The sequence below is a fragment of the Heterodontus francisci genome, chromosome 17, assembly GCF_036365525.1.
Source record: "Heterodontus francisci isolate sHetFra1 chromosome 17, sHetFra1.hap1, whole genome shotgun sequence".
In the NCBI taxonomy this organism is placed as follows: Eukaryota; Metazoa; Chordata; class Chondrichthyes; order Heterodontiformes; family Heterodontidae; genus Heterodontus; species Heterodontus francisci.
Window position 1 is genome coordinate 33291339 of NC_090387.1, and position 27137 is coordinate 33318475.

The 27137-nt window shown below is 48.2% G+C and overlaps 1 protein-coding gene across 7 annotated transcripts in view; it reads left to right on the plus strand.

The window, feature by feature from the left end:
- piezo1 (piezo type mechanosensitive ion channel component 1 (Er blood group)) overlaps positions 1-27137 on the plus strand; it is a 394374-nt gene that overhangs the window by 177682 nt on the left and 189555 nt on the right. For all 7 annotated transcript variants that reach the window (XR_010976661.1, XM_068049232.1, XM_068049233.1 and 4 more), the window contains exons 4-5: positions 4091-4133; positions 8472-8631. Coding sequence is in view for 6 of the 7 variants with exons in the window: in XM_068049232.1 (XP_067905333.1) it covers positions 4091-4133; positions 8472-8631 (203 nt within the window). In the remaining variant the exon portion in view is untranslated. The remainder of the gene's footprint in view (positions 1-4090; positions 4134-8471; positions 8632-27137) is intronic.

Consider the following 27137-nt stretch of genomic DNA (forward strand, 5'->3'; position numbering starts at 1 on the left):
GCTCAGAACAACACTAAATATGGGTAGAAAGTTTGTCAACACACTGTTGGTAGTGTTGCAATCCTTACTCATCTATTCTTTCTCTAAAAATAACCATTAGAGGGAAATATAACCCTTTATTAGATGGTCAATCTCCCTGATTTTATCTGTCCCATCAAGCAGAAACTGGGAGGTGAGGGGGGCAGTAAAAATAACGGGTGTTAGTTATTGTATTCCAGAAAGTCTGGTGGTGAAGGATAGAACTGGAGCCAATCTTTTCACACTTTTATACACTTTTATTTACAGTGATACACATTATAAAAATGCACCTCCTGACCCAACCATCACATCTGCTCCTATTAATAGGGGCACAAGTGAATCCCCATTTAATGCCCACCATCTGCATGCAATTAAACATAATTAATATACAATGAGCACCATTTACCCTGACCAATACCACTTCCTTCCTGGCATATTCCGATAGCGGATAAATTTTAAATGTTACTTTTCAGGTTTTCTTGTGGGGCAGGAGTGCTCCTTGGGCCTCCCATGAAGCATGCTAACCCCCTCCTCTGATCGCGAACAGACCCCTCCTTGGCTCCCCATGCGGCCTTCTGCCACTAGTTTTTCCATTTGCCATAGGCCACGCTGTCCATTTAGCAGGCTGGCGGGACATGAGGGGGCCCAACAAAATTGTAATGAGGCTTTACTGTTAAGATTGCAGGGCCTCCACGTACACAGCTTGCGGGTTCCTTTACCTATTATGCACTTCCCCTCTGCACCCTCCACGCCTCACGTTAATATCAGGCCCAACATATTTATGGATTCTAACACCTAGAAGTATGAATAAGAAATATTATTTCAAATTTAACATCTGGCGAGAAACAAAATTCCTATGAGGGTTAGGAACAGTATAATACTAAATCTTCATTGCAAGACCAGCTTACAATTGACAAGTTTCCATGGCTTTCGTGTCCCATGGCTCACCTCCATTACCTCATCTACGACTTATTACTTTTTGGAAATCTCTTTGTGGATCAGTACTAAAAGTCGTGTTTTGCACATGTCTTTTGTTTGAGTCAGACAACATTTTTTCCAGTCTGATTTTGATGTAGCCAATTAGGAGCTATTTATAACTGCCACCCTGAGGCATTTCTTGCCTTTTGAATTTTACCTTTTTCTATATTGTGCTTCAAATTGTGTCACCTGTTATCATCTTGGTATGTGCTAGAGTCAGTTCATCTGAGCTGGGATGGTAATCAGGCCACTATAATCGAACTGGACACCTCTGCATTTGAAATGGGGAAGAGTGTTCATGGTTCTTGTTCTTGATCGCAGTCCAGTGACTTCTGTTGGAGATAGACTTATATGTGTATCAAATGCGTAGGTTGTGAAGTCATCATTAGGCTCATACATAAATAGTGGCCATCTGGGCATATGTAACTGTTTGGCAAAAACTTGATGCCTTCAACACTTATATTAGGGGAAGCAGTGCCACATAAATGAAGCAACATTAAGCAATGTTGCCTTATTTGTACACAATGTAGTTACCTAACACTCTGGTTTCCTCCAAAACTTGAAATGTCATTTTGCATAAATACAAACCCCCAAGGTGCACATCTGCCATCATGCTTTAGGTTTGATATGGAATTGAAACATTCAGTCTGTGCTTGCTTTATCCAGCTGATCGAATCTAATTATTGGAGTGATTCTGCTTGATCTTATTTTCTCTTCTATCGTGAAGTTCCTGACTTATTGCTGGGATAGGATTTGATGGGCAATGGCACAGTAGCACAGTGGTTAGCACCGCAGCCTCACAGCTCCAGCGACCCAGGTTCAGTTCTGGGTGCTGCTTGTGCAGAGTTTGCAAGTTCTCCCTGTGTCTGCTGGGTGCTCCGATTTCCTCCCACATCCAAAGACTTGCAGATTGACAGGTGAATTGGCTATTGTAAATTGCCTCTACTGTAGGTAGGTGGTAGGCGAATTGTGGGAATGTGGTAGGGAATATGGGATTAATGTAGGATTAGTATAAATGGGTGGTTGATGGTCGGCACAGACTCGGTGGGCCGAAGGGCCTGTTTCAGTGCTGTATCTCTCTATGACACTAAACTGATATTTTATCCAAGTGACTTCTCTGCATGAATAAGGCGAGACAGTGAGCGGGGGAATGGTCACCATTTTGTCACTGGGCTATAGAAAACAGAATTAACCAAATAAACACTGACTTCTGGTACCTAAATTTGAAGTACAGTATAAAAGCAGCTAAAGCTGAGTCAAGCTTGAAAGCACCATTTGAATTAGTGATGAATAGGAATTGCACATTCTGCTTCCCCTCCCCTCCCCCACAGAATAGTCCAAATGAGTGGGCAATTAATTCCTTTGTTCAGCTATTATATCCCTTGGTTATCTGAAAATAGCTAATATGTTTGTTAATTGTAAATTAGAAGAAGGAATTTTCCTCCACACAAGATCAGGGGGCAGGTTGTTCAACCTTGCCCGTCTAAGAGCGAAGTCCAAAGTACGGAAAGTCCTCATCAGGGAACTCCTCTTTGCTGACGATGCTGCTTTAACATCTCACACTGAAGAGTGCCTGCAGAGTCTCATCGACAGGTTTGCGGCTGCCTGCAATGAATTTGGCTTAACCGTCAGCCTCAAGAAAACGAACATCATGGGGCAGGACGTCAGAAATGCTCCATCCATCAATATCGGCGACCACGCTCTGGAAGTGGTTCAAGAGTTCACCTACCTAGGCTCAACTATCACCAGTAACCTGTCTCTCGATGCAGAAATCAACAAGCGCATGGGAAAGGCTTCCACTGCTATGTCCAGACTGGCCAAGAGAGTGTGGGAAAATGGCGCACTGACACTGAACACAAAAGTCCGAGTGTATCAGGCCTGTGTCTTCAGTACCTTGCTTTATGGCAGCGAGGCCTGGACAACGTATGCCAGCCAAGAGCGACGTCTCAATTCATTCCATCTTCGCTGCCTTCGGAGAATACTTGGCATCAGGTGGCAGGACTATATCTCCAACACAGAAGTCCTCGAGGCGGCCAACATCCCCAGCTTATACACACTACTGAGTCAGTGGCGCTCGAGATGGCTTGGCCATGTGAGCCGCATGGAAGATGGCAGGATCCCCAAAGACACATTGTACAGCGAGCTCGCCACTGGTATCAGACCCACCGGCCGTCCATGTCTCCGCTTTAAAGACTTCTGCAAACGCGACATGAAATCCTGTGACATTGATCACAAGTCATGGGAGTCAGTTGCCAGCGTTCGCCAGAGCTGGCGGGCAGCCGTAAAGACGGGGCTAAAGTGTGGCGAGTCGAAGAGACTTAGTAGTTGGCAGGAAAAAAGACAGAGGCGCAAGGGGAGAGCCAACTGTGTAACAGCACCGACAAACAAATTTCTCTGCAGCACCTGTGGAAGAGCCTGTCACTCTAGAATTGGCCTTTATAGCCACTCCAGGCGCTGCTTCACAAACCACTGACCACCTCCAGGCGCTTATCCATTGTCTCTCGAGATAAGGAGGCCAAAGAAGATTATTACAGCAACCATTTACAAATATTTAGCTAAGCAGAGTAAGCGTAAAATGTGCATTGCCATAAATACTCTCAATTAATATAATGACTATGTTTAGAGGACTCTTAACTTGAAATTTTTTTAACCAGGATTTCACATTCCACTCATAGCTATGTTTAGTATATGGTGTGTGTGGCTGTAAAAGTTTCCCAGGTATGCATTTATAGGCTAACAGCAACCTGAGCTAATTTACAGGTAACGTAGGGCTGCCTAACAACTGAAATTATCATGTACAAAGAATAAAATGCAACCTATTAAATAACCAGAGCTTTTGTCCTTATTAATTGTGTGAACCTTATTTTAATGTTGGAGAAGTGAGCTAATGCGAATAATGACAACAATGCAAATTTAAAGCAGAAAACATAGACTTGTCACTAAGCAAATGAACACCAGTCTTTTAGAAGTGTCCGAAAAGGCACAAACGTCAATGAAGAAATTAAATAATAGTTTATTGTTTTATGTAGGTATTGTATAAAAATATGGACACACTGGGCTACTGTTTGTAACAGCCTTCTCTCTTCTGTTGCAGGCAGCACATGGGAAACCCTGTCCAGGCACATTGGAGTTACCAGGTACAACTACTTGCATAAGAAATAACAAGAGTATAATTTTGTTTAAATTTATAATTTTAAACTTTTAAATTTAGATATTGTTACAAATGAAACTCAAAGTATATACAAGCTTATATATATATCTTTTTTTATTTGTTGCTGTATAGCCCTATATATATATTTATAGCCATACATCTATTAAATGTAATTCAACAAATATTCAATCATTCACAAAGAAGTTAATAGGTGTATTGAGAAAGCATTTTTTAAAAAACATGTAAAAATTACGTATTTGGACTATTACTGGATATTTTAATGTTATACATTTTCTTAGAGCTATCTTTTTATTATGAATAGCAGGAAAGTTGATATTAGTTTAATATACTTTTATAGCAGGGGCCTAAAGGATTAAAGCCATAGGTATTATGTTTGGGTCTGTAAACTTCAGCTCATCCAAAACTCTGCTCGACATAACCTAACTCGCACCACGTTCCATTCACCCATCACCCCTGCTCACCAAAATTCATTGGCTCCCGGTCTGGCAATGGTCAATTGTAATACTTTCATCTTTGTTTTCAAATCCCTCCATGGCCTTGCCCCTTCCTATCTCTATAACCTCCACAAGCCTTATGATCCTCCTACATCTCTGCACTCCTCCTATTCTGATCTCTTCCATATCCCTGCTTTTCATCGCTCCACCATTGGCAGCTGTGCCTTCAGCTACTGAGGCCCTAAGCTCTAAAATTCCCACTCTAAACTCACTGACTCTCTACCTCTCTCTCCTCCTTTAAGCCTCTCGCTAAAACCTACCTCTTTTACCAAGCTTATTGTTGTCTATTCAAATTTTTGATTGATAATGTTTCTGTGAAATGTCTTGGAACATTATACAATGTTAAAGGTGCTATTTAAATGCAAGTTGTTGTTCATTGTACATTTGTGCACAGTACGTCAATGCATGAAGAAACATAGTACAGTTCAAATCTAGCTCGTACAAAAGGCCCTTGTTTTAACAGAATGTGGATAAACAGAAGATGATCAGTTTGATTGTCATACTAATGCTAGTCCAGAAAAGAGTTCTAGCTTTGTAGTCTGTTCATATTTTTAAATGCTTCATTGGAAAATCTGGGATAAGTAAAAGATAAAACCACTAGCTTTATATTTTATTGGAATTATATCCAGAACTGGGCAGTGCACAGAATTGGCCTAAAATTTTATTGGAATTATATCCAGAACTGGGCAGTGCACAGAATTGGCCTAAAATTTTATTGGAATTATATCCACCTTTTACAAGGCTGTTGTGCTTTGTTTAATTGTCTGGAAATACATTAATATTTCCACATTGTGTAGGCAGCAGCATATTATGTTCAATCATCACTGCTGTCTCCTCCTCCTCCATGATTATGCCAAACTGCAGTTTTAGTAACAAGATGCAGCTGCTTGCTGTTTCCCAGTAAACTTGATGCTTCAGACACAGATTCTGAACAGTTATCCAGCTTGTTTTAGTGGGGATTTGTGGTTGACTGCTTCATCAGTGCTGCTTGACCAAATATGTCTGTTTATTTGAAAGGATTCATTCACAGAGATGAAAAGCTTTATGTTTAAATATAGAAAAAAAATGGCACTGACAGTTTCAAGATTGAGAGAACAATATATAGATTCATACAGTAAAAATGTCCGTCTTAGTGTTGAATCATGTTGAGTGCGCTGACTACTCAACCAACACTCAATTTAAAAATAGTGTGTATTGGGGTTTGCTCTGTCTCCACGGATCATCCGTCTCACTTCAATTTAGAAACTGAGGCCTTCAAATTATACTGCATGAATATTAGTGTGAGAATACTTGATATGTGTTTATGAAATTATTTGTCTATTATCTAGATCAGCACCTCAAATTAAGTAGTGGGCTAGAGGATTCAATTTACTAAATTTACAACACATTTTAATGGCCTTGATATATTGGCCAAAAATCTTTTATACCTTGATCGTTCCTAATTTCATCCTTGTTGCAAATATGTTGGGAGATTTGGTCCATAAGTGTAGTCTGTTAGATGTGAGCAGTCTTTATTTCTCGTCACTTGTATGTGCCCTGCATTGAACCTAAGAAAGCACCCACAATATGCTTTCAATGTTGCTCGTAACCCTGGGCCTCATAACACTCTCATGCATGGTAGTCATCAGTTATGTGGTCCAACATCATTTGTATACATTGCTCCTCACTGTCCTGTATCTTCTAAATGATTGTTTCTAATGCTGCATGATGGTAAATATTGTGGTAACTTTGAATGTTAATTTTAGTACATCTTAGAAATTACTGTTGACAATAGGTTTACCACACCTATCTGCCATTCCTGTATCTGCTATTCTTTAAATAAACAGGCAAATGCCTGCATTAAGGAATGCTATAGAAACACGTAAATGTTTATTTACTAAAGTTGGTAGCAGTAATTTATAGATTTGTATGTACACATTGTTCTCAAGGTAAAACAAATCAAAATTTCTACCATTTATTTCATTTGTTAGGCCAGATACAGTGTAATACTGAGGGCTAACATGATATGCAGGCCCAAGGGGGAGAAAACTGACCAGGGTAGAAGTTGAGCAGTTCAGTCAGTGCTACACATATTGCATTGCCATTACTCATGACTAATTTATGGCTAATTTCCAGCTGACTAGTATAAATTTTCCATATCTAGAGTTCTGCAGCATCACTTCAGAAACACACTGTTAAAACTGCAATTAATACACCCAAAATGTGTTCTGTAAGGACAGTTAAAACTATAGATCTGTGGCAGAAAAGTTTGCTCAAACATTTTGTGAGGGCTTTGTTTCAACTGTATTATTGTGCTAAATGACATTTTACAATTTTTGGTTTTAAACAGTGAATTCATGCACACAAATGGGGAAAGTAAATTTTTGTTGAACCAGGCAAGGCTACAAAAGAGCTCTCCAAAGGAATTTTTGTTTGACAAGTAAAAGATAAAATGCAGTGGCAGTGTCAAAAGAATTTTGTTGCCCTATAACAAAGCAATATTTTCATGATCAATTTACAACAGACAATGTCAACAGACTTCATGTAAAATTGGATACCTTTAATGAGTGGCTATTGATATAATTCTGTTTAATTTTTCAGAATCTTAGAGGAATCATGGACTCACTCATTTCTTCAAAACTTACCCAATGAGTTTTGATATTTGGAATGACTTCATAATTTGCAAAAGTTCACACTGGCACTGACTAGTTTTCAGCATTCCCTGCAGATTTTATGCTGAAGTAAATGTATCCATTTCTTACTATGTCTAACATTTACATTTTCATTTGGCATACTTTTTATTTGGTAGTGTATTCCGGGCAGCTTAATATTCCATTCAAATCACTTTTTTGCTTTACAAAACTACAGTTGAATGTTCTTTTGGGCCTCCTTATCTCGAGAGACAATGGATACGCGCCTGGAGGTGGTCAGTGGTTTGTGAAGCAGCGCCTGGAGTGGCTATAAAGGTCAATTCTAGAGTGACAGGCTCTTCCACAGGTGCTGCAGAGAAATTTGTTTGTCGGGGCTGTTGCACAGTTGGCTCTCCCCTTGCGCCTCTGTCTTTTTTCCTGCCAACTACTAAGTCTCTTCGACTCGCCACACTTTAGCCCCGTCTTTACGGCTGCCCGCCAGCTCTGGCGAACGCTGGCAACTGACTCCCATGACTTGTGATCAATGTCACAGGATTTCATGTCGCGTTTGCACTGGCCAAGCCATCTCAAGCGCCGCTGACTCAGTAGTGTGTATAAGCTGGGGATGTTGGCCGCCTCGAGGAATGTTACTGCATACATAATCCACAACCTCTTTTGGCTGAAAGGACTGTTAGATATACGACAAAACATTATACTGTTTGTCACCTTTCTTCTGAATAGACCCTGGACCACAGCATATCCCAGAATAATTGCGCTGAATGAATTTTCGGCCAAATTTCAAGTGCCCTTCTCCCTTCTGAAATCAGCTAACAATCAAGATGCTAATCAAAACTCAAGAAATGTTACAGAAGCTGTTCAGTGTTGGGCATCCGTGTCAATTTTTCCATTTTTCACACCTCCCCTTTATCCCCGAAATGAGACTGGTGGCTGGTTCAAATTTGTGATTCCATATCCACTATGAACTGCAGTGTGATTCCTCAAACTCCTTTCGCCTAAAGCTCTTGTGACCAAGGAAGATAGTTTGATTCTGCCATCATGGTTGAATCCAAGTAACTTGTGAACAGACAGTGTTCTAATCTGCCATGCCAGTCAGTTTTCTCTGCCGAATTACTACTTAAATGATTGCTAAAATAATGTACATGATTGGTCATTATGTATTATTTTCTCTTTCTGTTCTAGACTTGATCTGAATGATATTCCAAATTGCATTCGACTTGTTGCACCAGATTTGGGAATATTTCTCATTAGCTGTATTACATTAGCCTTTTTTAATCGTTTGACAAAGAAAAAGAAGACACTACCAAGCAAAGAGGCAGAGAGCGCTGAATCCAATGAGGAGGTGAGAACCAATATTTTAGAAGTGACATAGTAATTTTGTAGAATATTGTTCTTTGATCTCGCATCTGCTCAATAATGTTGATATTCAATATGAAAAAAGGCAATATTATCACACCACTTTTCAATTTATGTTAGTTGTATGCTTTTGCATTTTTATCCCTACTCCTTCCATTCACAAAGTTTTATTTCTCTCCATTCCAAACACAGAAGGGAAACATATAACCTGGTCTTGAGTGTTCCACCATTCTCTGAACTGACTACTGGAAGTCAAAAATAAGGCTAGCAGGAAGGTTAACTTGCTGTCTGATTTTATGAATCTCACTGATGAGAAATGTCTCACCTTTGCTTGGTACCTGCTTAGATGGGTCCAACTGCAATCAGAAACTGATTGATTGATTGTTCCATATTTTCAATATTCAACTGCCTGGTTCAGCATATCAGGACATTACTACATCACATTACCAAGTTTTGCTGTAACTTTAATTTTGAATATGGACATAAGTTAAAGTTTAGCAGCTAGAAATTTCTCCTTGCGTTGCAGTTATAACGAAGGCAAAGTCCTAATGGTTACATAACTTTGCCTGTGGGAAGGATCAAATGCTTGTTTGATATCTAACCATAAATGGGCTTTAGGATTAAATGTTCATTCCTGACCAGAAGGTTGAGAGTTTGAAACTGGATGGGTCGGTAGTAGAAATTGTCAGGGTAACTTGCCCACCACGATCTTCTGTTTAAACCTGCTTTTCTGAGCATGTGGCAACAACACCCATCTGAAACTGACGGGGTGGTTCTTAAAATATGCAGCTCGTAGTCCAATGACGTTATTGGCCCTGACTGCAATTTTAAATCTGGCCTGTGTGGGAAAGCAGTTGCAGCCGCCTTGCCAGGTGAAGACAGCAGGAGGAGGATCACGGACCAGAAGAGACAGTTTAAGGTAATCTTTTTTTTTAAACTTTCCTTGTAAGGTCAGGAAGAACAGGAGTCCCCCGATACAACCCTCCCCACAATTAAATTTTTTGCCAGCAAGGCTTCCTTTTGTGCTGGTCGAACGTCCGCTCCTGCCTGTTGGCCAGCTGTTACACTCTGCCCGTTTAGGCTGAGCGAACAGCTGACCTGGGGTATGCAGATGAGTATAATAAAAGCAAAATACTGCGGATGCTGGAAATCTGAAACAAAAACAAGAAATGCTGGATTCACTCAGCAGGTCTGGCAGCATCTGTGGAAAGAGGAGCAGAGCTAACGTTTCGGGTCAGTGACCCTTCTTCGGAACTGCAGATGAGGCTTGGCAGTTAAAATCACCCATGCCCGCATACTCACCCAAATCTCACTACCAGTTTAAATGCCCCCTTTTATTCTTCGGAAGGTGTGGGCTTAGGTAAGTTTAAAAACATTCTCTTATGTTTAGCTGGTGATTGAGTTATATAGCTCCAATGATGATTACATGTTGACAGTTTACACTTCTGCAAGCTGAATAAGGCCACCTATTTGTTACAAAATATTACCAGGTATTCTTCTTCTTCTTTGGCCTCCTTGTCTCGGGAGATGGAGGTGGTCAGTGGTTTGTGGAGCAGCGCCTGGAGTGGCTATAAAGGCCAATTCTAGAGTGACAGGCTCTTCCACAGGTGCTGCAGATAAAATTGGTTGTCAGGGCTGTTTCGCAGTTGGCTCTCCCCTTGCGCTTCTGTCTTTTTTTCCTACCAACTGCTAAGTGTCTTTGACTCGCCACACTTTAGCCCCGCCTTTATGGCTGCCCGCCAGCTCTGGCGAACGCTGGCAACTGACTCCCACGACTTGTGATCAATGTCCCAGGACTTCATGTCGCGTTTGCAGACGTCTTTAAAGCGGAGACATGGACGGCCGGTGGGTCTGATACAAGTGGCGTACAATGTGTCCTTGGGGATCCTGCCATCTTCCATGCGGCTCACATGAGCAAGGTATTACAGCACAGAAACAGGCCATCTGACCCAACTGGTGTTCGTGCTCCACTCAAGCCTCCTCCCACCCTTCTTTATCCAACCCCATCAAAGTATTCTTCTATTTCTTTCTCCCTCATGTGTTTGTCTGGGTTCCCCTCAAACACATCTATTCTATTCGTTTCAACTGCTCCTTGAAGTGAGTTCCACATTCTAATCACTGTCTGGGTAAAGAAATTTCTTCTGAACTCACTATTGGATGTATTAGTGACTACTTTAAATTTATAGCCCCGAGTTCTGATCTCGCTGCAAGTAGAAACATCTTCTCTACATCTATCCTATCAAGTCCTTTCATAATCTTAGACATCTATCAAGTCACCCCTCAGTCTTCTGTTTTCTAAGGAAAAGAGCCCCAGCCTGTAGAACCTTTCCTGATAGCAGAACTAATGAATTTATACCTATCATTCTTTTAAATCTTATTTCAACTTTCTGCAGCACTTCTGTATCCTTTTTATGAAATGGAGACCAGAACTGTTGACAGTACGCCAAGTGTGGGCCAGCCAAGATTCTATACGCTTTTAACATAACTTCTCTGCTTTATACATCTCTATCTCCAGATCTTTGCGTTCGTCTACCTCATTTATTTTTCAAGAAGTATGTGGCCTCTTTATTCTTCCGACCAAAATATACCACCTCACACTTAACTATATTGAAGTTTATTTGCCATTTGCAGGCCCATTCTGCTGGTTTATTAAATCCTTGCTGTATTTTATCAGTCCTCCTCTGTATTAACAACACTCCCCAAATTGATGTCATCCAAAAATTTTGAAATTGTACTTTTGATTTCTGATTCCAAATCATTTATGTAAATGGTGAACAATATTTAGATCCAACCCATCACCAATCCTTGTGAAACACCACTTTTAAGTTATAATGGTGACGTAGGAGAAGCTCTGAGGAATTTCATGACGCCCCGACCCCCGCCACTGCCCGCATATTTGCATAACCTAGTATTCAGAGCTGTATGTACTGCTGTCCTACTTTAGTGACACTTTTGGGGGATTTTAACTTTCTTTACCCACTGGGAGTTGAGGTGGGGTGTGGCAGAGTGCAGAAAACCGGGAGGTCAAAGCTCCCCCACCACCTCCTCGTGCCCCCCACCCCACCCCGACACCTCCTCTCTTCTTTCCCCCCCCCACGCCTTCTTTCCCCCCCCACGCCTTCTTTCCCCCCCCACGCCTTCTTTCCCCCCCCACGCCTTCTTTCCCCCCCCACGCCTTCTTTCCCCCCCCACGCCTTCTTTCCCCCCCCACGCCTTCTTTCCCCCCCCACGCCTTCTTTCCCCCCCCACGCCTTCTTTCCCCCCCCACGCCTTCTTTCCCCCCCCACGCCTTCTTTCCCCCCCCACGCCTTCTTTCCCCCCCCACGCCTTCTTTCCCCCCCCACGCCTTCTTTCCCCCCCCACGCCTTCTTTCCCCCCCCACGCCTTCTTTCCCCCCCCACGCCTTCTTTCCCCCCCCACGCCTTCTTTCCCCCCCCACGCCTTCTTTCCCCCCCCACGCCTTCTTTCCCCCCCCACGCCTTCTTTCCCCCCCCACGCCTTCTTTCCCCCCCCACGCCTTCTTTCCCCCCCCACGCCTTCTTTCCCCCCCCACGCCTTCTTTCCCCCCCCACGCCTTCTTTCCCCCCCCACGCCTTCTTTCCCCCCCCACGCCTTCTTTCCCCCCCCACGCCTTCTTTCCCCCCCCACGCCTTCTTTCCCCCCCCACGCCTTCTTTCCCCCCCCACGCCTTCTTTCCCCCCCCACGCCTTCTTTCCCCCCCCACGCCTTCTTTCCCCCCCCACGCCTTCTTTCCCCCCCCACGCCTTCTTTCCCCCCCCACGCCTTCTTTCCCCCCCCACGCCTTCTTTCCCCCCCCACGCCTTCTTTCCCCCCCCACGCCTTCTTTCCCCCCCCACGCCTTCTTTCCCCCCCCACGCCTTCTTTCCCCCCCCACGCCTTCTTTCCCCCCCCACGCCTTCTTTCCCCCCCCACGCCTTCTTTCCCCCCCCACGCCTTCTTTCCCCCCCCACGCCTTCTTTCCCCCCCCACGCCTTCTTTCCCCCCCCACGCCTTCTTTCCCCCCCCACGCCTTCTTTCCCCCCCCACGCCTTCTTTCCCCCCCCACGCCTTCTTTCCCCCCCCACGCCTTCTTTCCCCCCCCACGCCTTCTTTCCCCCCCCACGCCTTCTTTCCCCCCCCACGCCTTCTTTCCCCCCCCACGCCTTCTTTCCCCCCCCACGCCTTCTTTCCCCCCCCACGCCTTCTTTCCCCCCCCACGCCTTCTTTCCCCCCCCACGCCTTCTTTCCCCCCCCACGCCTTCTTTCCCCCCCCACGCCTTCTTTCCCCCCCCACGCCTTCTTTCCCCCCCCACGCCTTCTTTCCCCCCCCACGCCTTCTTTCCCCCCCCACGCCTTCTTTCCCCCCCCACGCCTTCTTTCCCCCCCCACGCCTTCTTTCCCCCCCCACGCCTTCTTTCCCCCCCCACGCCTTCTTTCCCCCCCCACGCCTTCTTTCCCCCCCCACGCCTTCTTTCCCCCCCCACGCCTTCTTTCCCCCCCCACGCCTTCTTTCCCCCCCCACGCCTTCTTTCCCCCCCCACGCCTTCTTTCCCCCCCCACGCCTTCTTTCCCCCCCCACGCCTTCTTTCCCCCCCACGCCTTCTTTCCCCCCCACGCCTTCTTTCCCCCCCACGCCTTCTTTCCCCCCCACGCCTTCTTTCCCCCCCACGCCTTCTTTCCCCCCCACGCCTTCTTTCCCCCCCCACGCCTTCTTTCCCCCCCCACGCCTTCTTTCCCCCCCCACGCCTTCTTTCCCCCCCCACGCCTTCTTTCCCCCCCCACGCCTTCTTTCCCCCCCCACGCCTTCTTTCCCCCCCCACGCCTTCTTTCCCCCCCCACGCCTTCTTTCCCCCCCCACGCCTTCTTTCCCCCCCCACGCCTTCTTTCCCCCCCCACGCCTTCTTTCCCCCCCCACGCCTTCTTTCCCCCCCCACGCCTTCTTTCCCCCCCCACGCCTTCTTTCCCCCCCCACGCCTTCTTTCCCCCCCCACGCCTTCTTTCCCCCCCCACGCCTTCTTTCCCCCCCCACGCCTTCTTTCCCCCCCCACGCCTTCTTTCCCCCCCCACGCCTTCTTTCCCCCCCCACGCCTTCTTTCCCCCCCCACGCCTTCTTTCCCCCCCCACGCCTTCTTTCCCCCCCCACGCCTTCTTTCCCCCCCCACGCCTTCTTTCCCCCCCCACGCCTTCTTTCCCCCCCCACGCCTTCTTTCCCCCCCCACGCCTTCTTTCCCCCCCCACGCCTTCTTTCCCCCCCCACGCCTTCTTTCCCCCCCCACGCCTTCTTTCCCCCCCCACGCCTTCTTTCCCCCCCCACGCCTTCTTTCCCCCCCCACGCCTTCTTTCCCCCCCCACGCCTTCTTTCCCCCCCCACGCCTTCTTTCCCCCCCCACGCCTTCTTTCCCCCCCCACGCCTTCTTTCCCCCCCCACGCCTTCTTTCCCCCCCCACGCCTTCTTTCCCCCCCCACGCCTTCTTTCCCCCCCCACGCCTTCTTTCCCCCCCCACGCCTTCTTTCCCCCCCCACGCCTTCTTTCCCCCCCCACGCCTTCTTTCCCCCCCCACGCCTTCTTTCCCCCCCCACGCCTTCTTTCCCCCCCCACGCCTTCTTTCCCCCCCCACGCCTTCTTTCCCCCCCCACGCCTTCTTTCCCCCCCCACGCCTTCTTTCCCCCCCCACGCCTTCTTTCCCCCCCCACGCCTTCTTTCCCCCCCCACGCCTTCTTTCCCCCCCCACGCCTTCTTTCCCCCCCCACGCCTTCTTTCCCCCCCCACGCCTTCTTTCCCCCCCCACGCCGCCTTTCCCCCCCCACGCCTTCTTTCCCCCCCCACGCCGCCTTTCCCCCCCCACGCCGCCTTTCCCCCCCCACGCCTTCTTTCCCCCCCCAACGCCTTCTTTCCCCCCCCAACGCCTTCTTTCCCCCCCCAACGCCTTCTTTCCCCCCCCACGCCTTCTTTCCCCCCCCACGCCTTCTTTCCCCCCCCACGCCTTCTTTCCCCCCCCACGCCTTCTTTCCCCCCCCACGCCTTCTTTCCCCCCCCACGCCTTCTTTCCCCCCCCACGCCTTCTTTCCCCCCCCACGCCTTCTTTCCCCCCCCACGCCTTCTTTCCCCCCCCACGCCTTCTTTCCCCCCCCACGCCTTCTTTCCCCCCCCACGCCTTCTTTCCCCCCCCACGCCTTCTTTCCCCCCCCACGCCTTCTTTCCCCCCCCACGCCTTCTTTCCCCCCCCACGCCTTCTTTCCCCCCCCACGCCTTCTTTCCCCCCCCACGCCTTCTTTCCCCCCCCACGCCTTCTTTCCCCCCCCACGCCTTCTTTCCCCCCCCACGCCTTCTTTCCCCCCCCACGCCTTCTTTCCCCCCCCACGCCTTCTTTCCCCCCCCACGCCTTCTTTCCCCCCCCACGCCTTCTTTCCCCCCCCACGCCTTCTTTCCCCCCCCACGCCTTCTTTCCCCCCCCACGCCTTCTTTCCCCCCCCACGCCTTCTTTCCCCCCCCACGCCTTCTTTCCCCCCCCACGCCTTCTTTCCCCCCCCACGCCTTCTTTCCCCCCCCACGCCTTCTTTCCCCCCCCACGCCTTCTTTCCCCCCCCACGCCTTCTTTCCCCCCCCACGCCTTCTTTCCCCCCCCACGCCTTCTTTCCCCCCCCACGCCTTCTTTCCCCCCCCACGCCTTCTTTCCCCCCCCACGCCTTCTTTCCCCCCCCACGCCTTCTTTCCCCCCCCACGCCTTCTTTCCCCCCCCACGCCTTCATTCCCCCCCCACGCCTTCTTTCCCCCCCCACGCCTTCTTTCCCCCCCCACGCCTTCTTTCCCCCCCCACGCCTTCTTTCCCCCCCACGCCTTCTTTCCCCCCCACGCCTTCTTTCCCCCCCACGCCTTCTTTCCCCCCCCACGCCTTCTTTCCCCCCCCACGCCTTCTTTCCCCCCCCACGCCTTCTTTCCCCCCCCACGCCTTCTTTCCCCCCCCACGCCTTCTTTCCCCCCCCACGCCTTCTTTCCCCCCCCACGCCTTCTTTCCCCCCCCACGCCTTCTTTCCCCCCCCACGCCTTCTTTCCCCCCCCACGCCTTCTTTCCCCCCCCACGCCTTCTTTCCCCCCCCACGCCTTCTTTCCCCCCCCACGCCTTCTTTCCCCCCCCACGCCTTCTTTCCCCCCCCACGCCTTCTTTCCCCCCCCACGCCTTCTTTCCCCCCCCACGCCTTCTTTCCCCCCCCACGCCTTCTTTCCCCCCCCCACGCCTTCTTTCCCCCCCCCCCACGCCTTCTTTCCCCCCCCCCCACGCCTTCTTTCCCCCCCCCCCACGCCTTCTTTCCCCCCCCCCCCACGCCTTCTTTCCCCCCCCCCCACGCCTTCTTTCCCCCCCCCCCACGCCTTCTTCACCCCCCCCCACGCCTTCTTCCCCCCCCCCCACGCCTTCTTACCCCCCCCCCCACACACGCCTTGTTCCATGCCTTAACCCGGTGGCAAAGGGGGATGGGTGCTGGTGTGGATCCAAACCCAGGAGTGTTGGAGGCTTGGGGGAATTAATTTGAGGGGGTGGCTCGGAGCTCTGGTGTGAGAAATTGGAGGCCATGGGGGTAGGGGGTGTTAATTGGAACCCTGGTGGGGGGGGTCCAAGGGCAGATGGAAGACTTTGTGGGGGCAGGTCGTAGAGAGATGAAAGCCATCGTGGGGGTGGGTGGGGGGGGGAAATCAAGGGGAGATCAGAGCCCTCGTGGGGGACGTCCGTGTGTCCAGTGATTGGGGGTTTGGTCAGCCAGGTATCCTGGATCCAGCAATGAAGTGGAAAGGTACTTACCTCCTGATCCTGCATTCCCTCGCCTCAACTTAGCTGACAAGTTTCCTGAGACCCGGGAAACCCAAGTGGCCAGATTTAAATTTCAAATAGTAAATACGAAGTAGCCTTATTATAATATTTCAATTGCCAACCTGCCTCCTTGGAGTGGGTTGGTTGCCCCATCCCACTTCCATTATACCCAGAAGTGGATGGATTGGGGTCCGGATTCAGAGTTTTAACACTAAACCTCACCACCTCCCCCGCCATCCCACCAACTGACTCAAACTCACCCATATAATAAAAGCAAAATACTGCAGATGCTGGAAATTTGAAATAAAACCAAAATAGTGCTAGAAATGCACAGCAGGTTTGGCAGCATCTGCGGAGAGAGAAGCAAAGTTATTTCACGTCAGTGACCTTTCATCAGAACCCATATTTTGGAATTAAAATTCCCCCCTTTGTTCGGACTCGGGTAGCCAAGCACTAAAAGATAGATGGAGCCGAGTCTCTATATACGTACAAACTTTTATTTATAGAGACACACATTGCATTATCATGTACCTCCAACCATCAATGCCTCTTTTTCAGCCTGCTCATATATATATATGAGCACAGGTAAGTCTCCAGTTAATACCGACCACCTGAATACAATTAACACCCAATTGATAGTCAATTAACACCCTTTGTGTCAACTTTTCTCATTCTAAATTTTATATCCACATTTACAATGGAAACAGTCTGTGTAAACATGTCATGCTGTAATTTAACCCCCTGCTGGCATTAGTGCTGCAGCAGTGCTTTAGTTTCGTGGCTCCCAGTTCCTTTGTCTGTCCTGCAGCCAAACTGCAATGCTCAAACCAACTTTCTCTGTTTCTCAAATTGTCATAGGTTTAGCTATTTAATTACATATATAAAATCTTTTCTTTTCTTTTTCTTTTGGGCCTCCTTATCTCGAGAGACAATGGATACGCGCCTGGAGGTGGTCAGTGGTTTGTGAAGCAGCGCCTGGAGTGGCTATAAAGGCCAATTCTGGAGTAACAGGCTCTTCCACAGGTGCTGCAGAGAAATTTGTTTGTTGGGGCTGTTGCACAGTTGGCTCTCCCCTTGCGCCTCTGTCTTTTTTCCTGCCAACTACTAAGTCTCTTCGACTCGCCACAATTTAGCCCTGTCTGTATGGCTGCCCGCCAGCTCTGGCGAATGCTGGCAACTGACTCCCACGACTTGTGATCAATGTCACACGATTTCATGTCGCGTTTGCAGACGTCTTTATAACGGAGACATGGACGGCCGGTGGGTCTGATACCAGTGGCGAGCTCGCTGTACAATGTGTCTTTGGGGATCCTGCCATCTTCCATGCGGCTCACATGGCCAAGCCATCTCAAGCGCCGCTGACTCAGTAGTGTGTATAAGCTGGGGATGTTGGCCGCTTCAAGGACTTCTGTGTTGGAGATATAGTCCTGCCACCTGATGCCAAGTATTCTCCGAAGGCAGCGAAGATGGAATGAATTGAGACGTCGCTCTTGGCTGGCATACGTTGTCCAGGCCTCGCTGCCGTAGAGCAAGGTACTGAGGACACAGGCCTGATACACTCGGACTTTTGTGTTCCGTGTCAGTGCGCCATTTTCCCACACTCTCTTGGCCAGTCTGAACATAGCAGTGGAAGCCTTACCCATGCGCTTGTTGATTTCTGCATCTAGAGACAGGTTACTGGTGATAGTTGAGCCTAGGTAGGTGAACTCTTGAACCACTTCCAGAGCGTGGTCGCCAATATTGATGGATGGAGCATTTCTGACATCCTGCCCCATGATGTTCGTTTTCTTGAGGCTGATGGTTAGGCCAAATTCATTGCAGGCAGACGCAAACCTGTCGATGAGACTCTGCAGGCATTCTTCAGTGTGAGATGTTAAAGCAGCATCGTCAGCAAAGAGGAGTTCTCTGATGAGGACTTTCCGTACTTTGGACTTCGCTCTTAGACGGGCAAGGTTGAACAACCTGCCCCCTGATCTTGTGTGGAGGAAAATTCCTTCTTCAGAGGATTTGAACGCATGTGAAAGCAGCAGGGAGAAGAAAAATCCCAAAAAGTGTGGGTGCGAGAACACAGCCCTGTTTCACACCACTCAGGATAGGAAAGGGCTATATAAAATAACGTGAAATCAAATCATTACATAAAATAAGGAAAGAAAGTATGCCTTAAAAAGGGGACTGAATTATGTCTGTGCGTCGTGGTCCAATTTTAACCTTGTATCACCTGAAGACTGCACTTAGTATTGTCTCCCCACGTACATTGCTCGGGGAGATCAACTGGTAGTTAAATTAAAAACTGTTTGTCAGTACGGGTGAGTGTGATTCTATTTATACACTGTAATTCCAACAGCTACTTAATTCTATTTATACACTGTAATTCCAACAGCTACTTAAATGGCAAAAATACCACTTGACATCTGACATGAAGCGTTTAGTAATTTCTCATTTAGCAAGCACATGTTGAATTAAAAGACTTCGGGTAGCAACCAGTGGAGACTTTTTTCTGAAGGGCTGTCCTTATTGTAAATCAGATATTTTTAGTTGAGAACTGTTGCAAAAGCCAAAATCTAACTGCACAGCTGTGCCTACACTTCATGTGCACATAGAATGAAATTTGCCTAATATAGAGGGCGGTGCAGTGGTTAGCACCGCAGCCTCACAGCTCCAGGGACCCGGGTTCAATTCTGGGTACTGCCTGTGTGGAGTTTGCAAGTTCTCCCTGTGACTGCGTGGGTTTTTCACCGGGTGCTCCGGTTTCCTCCCACCGCCAAAGACTTGCAGGTGATAGGTAAAATTGCCCATTATAAATTGCCCATAGTGTAGGTAGGGAATATGGAATTACTGTAAGGTTAGTATAAAGACTGCAATTGTTGACAACGCGATCGGTAGGTGGCGCTGTTTTGGCACATGCGCAAATACAGCATGTGCCACGAAAAACGTCACAGCCTGCGACTGTAGCAGCTGCCAGGACTAAAGATGGCGCTGCTCAAAGAATCAGAGATGAAACCTAACAAACACGTGGCAGAATACAATGGCCGGAGTGAGAGAGTGGAGCGGGCCGGGGGAGAGCAGCGCGGGGGCCGGGGAGAGCAGCGCGGGGAGACCAGCGGTAGCGGTGCCAGTGGGGGGGGGGAGAAAGAGGGAGAGGGAGGGGGGGAGAAAGAGGGAGGGAGGGAGAAAGAGGGAGAGGGAGAGCTGGGGGAAGTGGGGGGGAGGGGGAGGGGGAGGGGAGGGAGAGGGAGGAAGGGGAGAGTGTGGGGGCGGGGAGCAGCGGAACGGAAGAGGAATGCCTTTTTCTGTGCATGCGCCATAAACACAACAGCAAAAGACTTGCTGGCCAGTCCCTGGACCCGGTGACACCAAGGTCTTCGCACGCTCGCTCCCCGCGGCTCTCTACGGCCTCTCGCTTCCGGCCCTCTCCATTCAGCCGTTCCCTCCAGCTGCGGATGCCCAATCCAGTTGCTTTCTCCCCTTCTCCACAGTACTTCAGGCATTGCAACTGTCTTGTCCCTGCATTTTGCATGCTCCCTCTTCACCCACCCCTCCCCCTCTTCACCCACCCCTCCCCCTCTTCGCCCACCCCCTCCCCCTCTTCGCCCACCCCTCCCCCTCTTCGCCCACCCCTCCCCCTCTTCGCCCACCCCTCCCCCTCTTCGCCCACCCCTCCCCCTCTTCGCCCACCCCTCCCCCTCTTCGCCCACCCCTCCCCCTCTTCGCCCACCCCTCCCCCTCTTCGCCCACCCCTCCCCCTCTTCGCCCACCCCTCCCCCTCTTCGCCCACCCCTCCCCCTCTTCGCCCACCCCTCCCCCTCTTCGCCCACCCCTCCCCCTCTTCGCCCACCCCTCCCCCTCTTCGCCCACCCCTCCCCCTCTTCGCCCACCCCTCCCCCTCTTCGCCCACCCCTCCCCCTCTTCGCCCACCCTCCCCCTCTTCACCCAACCCTCCCTCTACCCCCCTACCTCCACCCCTCCACCATAGTTGAATATCTGAAGTGCAGTTGCAAAGTCGGGGAAATAGCATGCAAAACAAAAACCTCAACAATTCTGGGTTTAATTATTGAAAAGTTTTCATTAAGTTCATTAAGTATCCGAGGAACTGCTGTGCATGGATACATGAGTGTTGTGTCCAGCATTCCCATTAGACAGACAGGCCGAGTCTCTGCTATGCACAGCTAAAGAGATTGTTCCTGGAGAGCCTTGTGGTGAATGAACGCTTGGCTCTCTATTCCACTACTGTATTGTCCATGTGAAGAAGGCAAAGTCACAAGAGTCTGAGCTCCGTCTATTCTTGGTGAATGTTCCCCAAGCACATCCCAATGTGCATTCCCCAATTCATCCATAAATGCAATGTTCCTTTCCACATCGTGATGAGCTCCGCAGCATGATCCAGTTGCCTTCGTTGCTTGAATGCTGACCATAAGTCTCGAGGATTGTTTTCTCGACGGCATGTTTTACATGAAAAGAAGAAAAGCAAATCAGTCAGAGCTTGCCTCCCTCCATTCACTGAAATTACTGTTGCGCACACCTTTTTAAGTTCTGCAGTGAAGGCACCAATTGATAACGTCGCCAATGAAGCACTTATTACCCACCTCAGATGCAGGAATCATCACATCCTTGCGTCATCTCCTGCACTGCCTCCTTTGCTGGAATGCCGTCCTTAAGTGTCAAGGATTGTTTTCTCAAGGGCACATTTTACATGAAAGGAAATAATGAAAGAACATCAGTGTCAGAGCTTCCCTCCCTCCAATGAAATTACTGTTGCGCATGCTTTATGCTCTGCAGTATAGGCCAATGAATCACTTAGTACCCACCTCAGCTGTAGGAGTCAGGATGATGTAACTGCCCCTATCTCGTGATGGTTCAATGCTGCTCTCAGGGAAAACATGAATGATGTGAGGGTGCTGGAAAAAGAAGCACATTTCTTTTGGATTATGAACATAAAGCAGGCCATTTAGCCCAGCTGTTCCCTGCTAGTGGTTATGCTACTCGTGCGTCTTCCCATCCATTCCCATTTAATCCTGCCTACTACTATCAGCATCATCTTCCATTTCTTTCACTCTTATCTACCTTTGCCTTAAAGCAACACTGAGGATGGAGAACGATGTGGCTGCACTCCCACCTCACCAGTTGTGTACGCAGCAAGAGCATTCACATTTGTGCTACCACTGGACACGGCATGCTTGTTTTCTTTTAGTGCTCAGTCTCTTCTTGCTGAATGTTCCCCAAGTGCTTGATCCCTTTGGACGCTTTCTCTGCTTGACAGGCAGCAGCTGGCAATTGCGGAGTCTCACAAGGCTCTGCATGGTTGTTTCAAGGGCGGATGGGGAAACATGTGGCTGTGTGTCCACGTGCACTGCTTGGATGGTTGCAGGAACAGGTGACTGTGTAACTGAACAGCAAGGAGAGGGTACCGCAGGTGGGGGAAGTGGAGCTTTGAACAGGCAGGCGTATGTATGGTCCATCAGATCATTAGGCCAGGGGGTGAAACGCTCAGGATCCATGGATTGTGGCACGCGACTGATGTCCAGCGCGTGGCCACCTCCACCCGAAGGTGCTTCCGGGCAAACTGTTGGGCAAATTAATTGGCTCCATCTCATCAGCCAGTCCTTGTGTTTATGGCGCATGCACAGAAAAAGGCACTCCCCTTCCGCTCCGCTGCTCCCCCCCGACTTCCCTTTCCCCGCCCCCGTCCCTCCCTCCCTTCCTTCCTCCTTCCCTCCCTCCCTTCCTTCCTCCTCCTCCCCCCCCCCCCGACCGACCTCCACCCCCCCCCCCCCCCCCCCGACCGACCTCCTCCCCCCCCCCCGACCGACCTCCTCCCCCCCCCCCGGACCGACCTCCTCCCCCCCCCCCCCGACCGACCTCCTCCCCCCCCCCCCCCGACCGACCTCCTCCCCCCCCCCCCCCGACCGACCTCCTCCCCCCCCCCCCCCCGACCGACTTCCTCCCCCCCCCCCGACCGACCTCCTCCCCCCCCCCCCCCGACCGACCTCCTCCCCCCCCCCCGACCGACCTCCTCCCCCCCCCCCCGAACCGACCCTCCTCCCCCCCCCCCCCGACCGACCTCCTCCCCCCCCCCCCGACCGACCTCCTCCCCCCCCCCCCCCGACCGACCTCCTCCCCCCCCCCCGACCGACCTCCTCCCCCCCCCGACCGACCTCCTCCCCCCCCCCGACCGACCTCCTCCCCCCCCCCGACCGGACCTCCTCCCCCCCCCCGACCGACCTCCCTCCCCCCCCCCGACCGACCTCCTCCCCCCCCCGACCGACCTCCTCCCCCCCCCCCGACCGACCTCCTCCCCACCCCCGACCGACCTCCTCCCCACCCCCGACCGACCTCCCCCCCCCCCGACCGACCTCCCCCCGACCTCCCCCCCCCCCCCCCGACTGACCTTCCCCCCCTCCCCCCCCCGACCGACCTCCCTCCCCCCCCCGACCGACCTCCCCCCCCCCACCGACCGACTTCCCTTTCCCCCCCTTCCCTTCCCTTCCCATCCCCCCCCCCCCCTTGAAATGTTTTCAGACCAACTTAACAACAGGGACTGGAGCACATGTGGTGCCCCAGACAATGTAAATATTTTCAAAGCAACTTACCTTGGAACAATCTCCTCTGTCTAATAAAAATGAAGCAAATGTCCAAAATGACTAAATAATTGAGATAAAATGCCCGACGAAACCTCTCCTCCTTCCATTTTCAAAAACTCGCGCTGAAGCTTTCGGAAGATTGACGCACATGCGAACACGGTCTCAGGCCCTCTGCGCATGCGCTGCGGTCCGGATTGCCAGGACCTGTTTGCGCATGCGCAGAGGCCAACCTCTCGTGTTCCCCGAGAAAGATGACGTTCCGATGACGTCATCTGCACTTGCGCAAACTGGTCCTGACAATCCGGACCGCAGCGCATGCGCAGAGGGCCTGAGACCGTGTGCGCATGTGCGCACCGCGGCGCATCCTGATGACATAGCGTTGTCATCAATCACTTTGTAGTATAAATGGGTGGTTCTTGGTCGGCACAGACTCGGTGGGCCGAAGGGCCTGTTTCAGTGCTGTATCTCTTTTAAAAAAAAATATATATAATTAATCTAACCCTCGCTAATTAGCAGTGCAACACCTCCGTATATACAAACTTTTTATTTTTATGATCGTTTAAATGAATTCGGCTGGTTCCTTCAAAATGCTAAGCATGTAACTTACGAGCAGTATTCTCAGCTCATGTGATGAAATTCTCTAGCCCTTGGTATATGTAATATAGCCCTTCATTCCCTCAATATGCTTTCATCTATGCTTTCCTTGCAATGGCTGACCATTTTAATTTCTAGAAACTGCAGCTTCCAGTTGATATATAATGATGTTTTGATTTGATTTTTGTTATTTGAAGGAAGATATGTTCAACCTCATATATATTGATTTTGGTGCTGCTTATACATTTCTCTGGCTGAATACCTCATATCAAATTTTACTGATTACACTGGAGCAACAACATCCGAGTAAGCTCAAATTAAAGTCACAGGAGATATTTTGGAATTATATCTATAGATACTATTGAGCGATAAGAAACATGTTTTAATGAATACTGCAACTGAAGTAACATCTCTCTGTAAACAGTATTTTAATACCAAAATTTCTCTTTGGGATGATTACTGATGGGAGAGCAATGGGGTTTTGTTGCAGTTTTCAATATAAGCAAGTCTGAGTTCAATTGTATCCATTAACATAATTTACCTCATTTTAAAGCCATCTTGGAGGTAAAATAATTATAAACCAAATAATCAACTCTTAATCTGCCATTTTTGTAAACACATTAAGAAATCTAACTTTCATCTATTTTTGATTCAAATGAGGTCAAGGAACTGTATTAAAATGGGATACAAATATGAGTAGTGCTTTAATAAACTGACCAGTGATGGAATTGAAGTTGTATTTTCTTAATGTAAATAACATGAAATTCCGGGTACCCCCTGAATGGTTCGGAACTTAGTTTATTGTAAATACCTTCAACCCGAGAGTTGTATAACTGAGAGGAGCTGTCATAGTTTTACCATAAGCATCAACAAGGTGAATAAATATATGCACAGCTGATGTATTTCAGCTAAGCAAAGTTTTAATACCAAGCACTATAAATATCTGTAATAAAATAAAAGCGAAATAATGCAGATGCTGTAAATCTGAAATATAAACAGAAAGTGCCGGAAATACTGAGCCGGTCTGGGAGAATCTGTGGAGAGAGAAACTGAGTTAACGTTCCAGGTTGATGAACTCAGTATTTCCAGCACTTTCTGTTTTTAGATACTATAAATATCCATATTATTTTATGTATGTAGAATCTTAATAAACTTGCAAAATGGACATCTAGTTAGCAAATGATCTTCAATATAGAAAAGTGTGAGGTGGTATATTTTGGTCGGATCAATAAGGAAGTCACATACTCCTTGGAAAATAAGTGTCTAAATGGGATAGAGGAGCTGAGGGATCTGCGAGTACAGATACACAAGTCACTCAAAGTAGCAACACAGGTTTATAAGACCATTAAAGAAAGTAAACAAATGGGATTCTCTTCTAGAGGGACAGAATTGAAAATCAGAAAAGTTATGATAAACTTGTACAGAACGTTGGTAGACGACACAAAGTATTGTGAACAGTTCTGGTCTCCAAATTATAAAAAGGATATGGAGGTACAGGAAAAGGTGCAAAAAAAATTAACTAGAATGATACAAGAGCTGAGAGGTTCCACCTATCAGGAAAGATTGAACAAGCTGGGAGCCTGTGTTCTGGAAAAGAGAAGATGGTGAGGTTTTTTTTAAAATTATGGAAGTATTTGATAGGGTAGATCTAGAGAAAATGTTTACTTGTGGCCAAGACCGGAATTAAGGGCCATAAATACAAGAAAGTCACTAATAAATCCAATCGGGAATTCAGGAGAAACTCCTTTACCCAGACAATGAATAGAATGTGGAACTTACTACCAGAAGTAATAGCATAGATGCATTTAAGGAGAAGATAGATAAACACATAAGGGAGAAAGGAGTAGAAGAATATTTTGATGGGATTAGTTGAAGGGTGGGAGGAAGCTCGTGTTGGGCATAATCTCCGGCATGGGCCTATTGGGCTGAATCACCTGATTCTGGGCTGTAAATACTGTGTAGTAGATTTCTTCTGATTTAAGTTCATGTCACGCACACAAGAGGTCCGATGATACAAACTATGGACTAAATATGAAGTTATTAAAAACTGACTTCGTCTTTTCAAAAATGGATCTTTTTAAAAAAAAGTGGACAATGCTTCAAAATGGCCACCAAAGAACGAAGGGCTTGGCCTTTGTATATTGAAAACTGTCTGACAGGGACAAAGGAAAATTTTCAAAGCTAAGAGGTGTCAATTGCACCCATCCTGCACCCATCCTAAACTTTCCAGAATTGAATGTCGTCTTCTGAAACAAAGAAGGTGTGAAGTAGCCACATCCTGGGCCATGTGTGATCACAATGGGGAAGAGACCAAAACATCTCCTACCAGGTGGCGAGAAGTAACACAGCTTTACCTTAAAAAAGCAGCCTAGAGAGAGATATGCCAGAGAGAAAGAAGAAAGTAGGCATTGTCTTGGCCCTGTTTTTTTTTTCTCTCCTCTGAAATATTGCAGTGCACCTTTAAGACTGTAAAGTGATCAGTGCACCTTTAAGAATTCTTCGGAGGCAGTGAGCCAGAGTGCATGGTGGTTGTGAAGCAACAGCCACAGAGAGAGAGAGAGGACGAGATTCAATGTTGCAGTTTGACTTTTGACAACTGGCTGACTGAAACTGGTTTGAGCAGAAAGACTGTTCCAGCAATTGAAGGAAGAAGCAGTTTTATTTTCTCTCTGTCTCGAGAAGATTCTACAAAGCAAGAAGAAAAGTATTGGTATTGCTGTGTTCATCACTGAAGGGACAGTTAATGCTGTAATAGCCAAACTTTGAACCCCTATCTTTGAAGGACCTTTTTCCCATTGAGCAACTGTGAAAACCTCAAGCAACCTTGGACTGTTTCTACGTTGGAAAACTCCATTTATCAGGAACATAATTTGCGAAGACTTTTATATATAAAAAAAATTTTTTGGTCAGCTGATTAAAAAAAACAAACTACTGTTATTTTGAGTATATATATGCAAATGCGGGAGTTAGATTTTTAAATAAGAAGTTATAAGGTCTTTAGATATTGGTTTATTTTAGTGTTTTAAGATTTTTTAAAAATAAATAGTTAATTTGTTGATATCTAAAGATACCTGGTTTGCTTCATTCGGGAGTTACTAGAGTGTTCAACTTGGCTGCTTTTTTCTTCGATTTGGAAATTTTAAAGAAATATGATGTGACTGTGGAACGATGGGACTGAATTGATGGTCATAACAGCATCCAGAAGCTTGTTCCCAGCAAACTAGAAGGCACGTGCCCTGTTGTAAAATTCTGCATCTGCACTGTACAGTGGCAAACTAGAAGTGATCCCCTTATTTCAACTGAATTTTCATTCAAGAGAGAAATCTACAATCACCTCAGGCCTGCAACCAACGAGAACTCGATTTCCAAAAGAATTCGACAGGTTTACCGTGACCTCTCCGAAACCTACCCGTTTCTATAATCGTTTAATCTTTTCTTGTGTGTATGTTTGCGAGCGAATGCGTGAGTGGATGCGGTTGTGACAATTTAAGGATAACGTGTATTGATCAATAAAC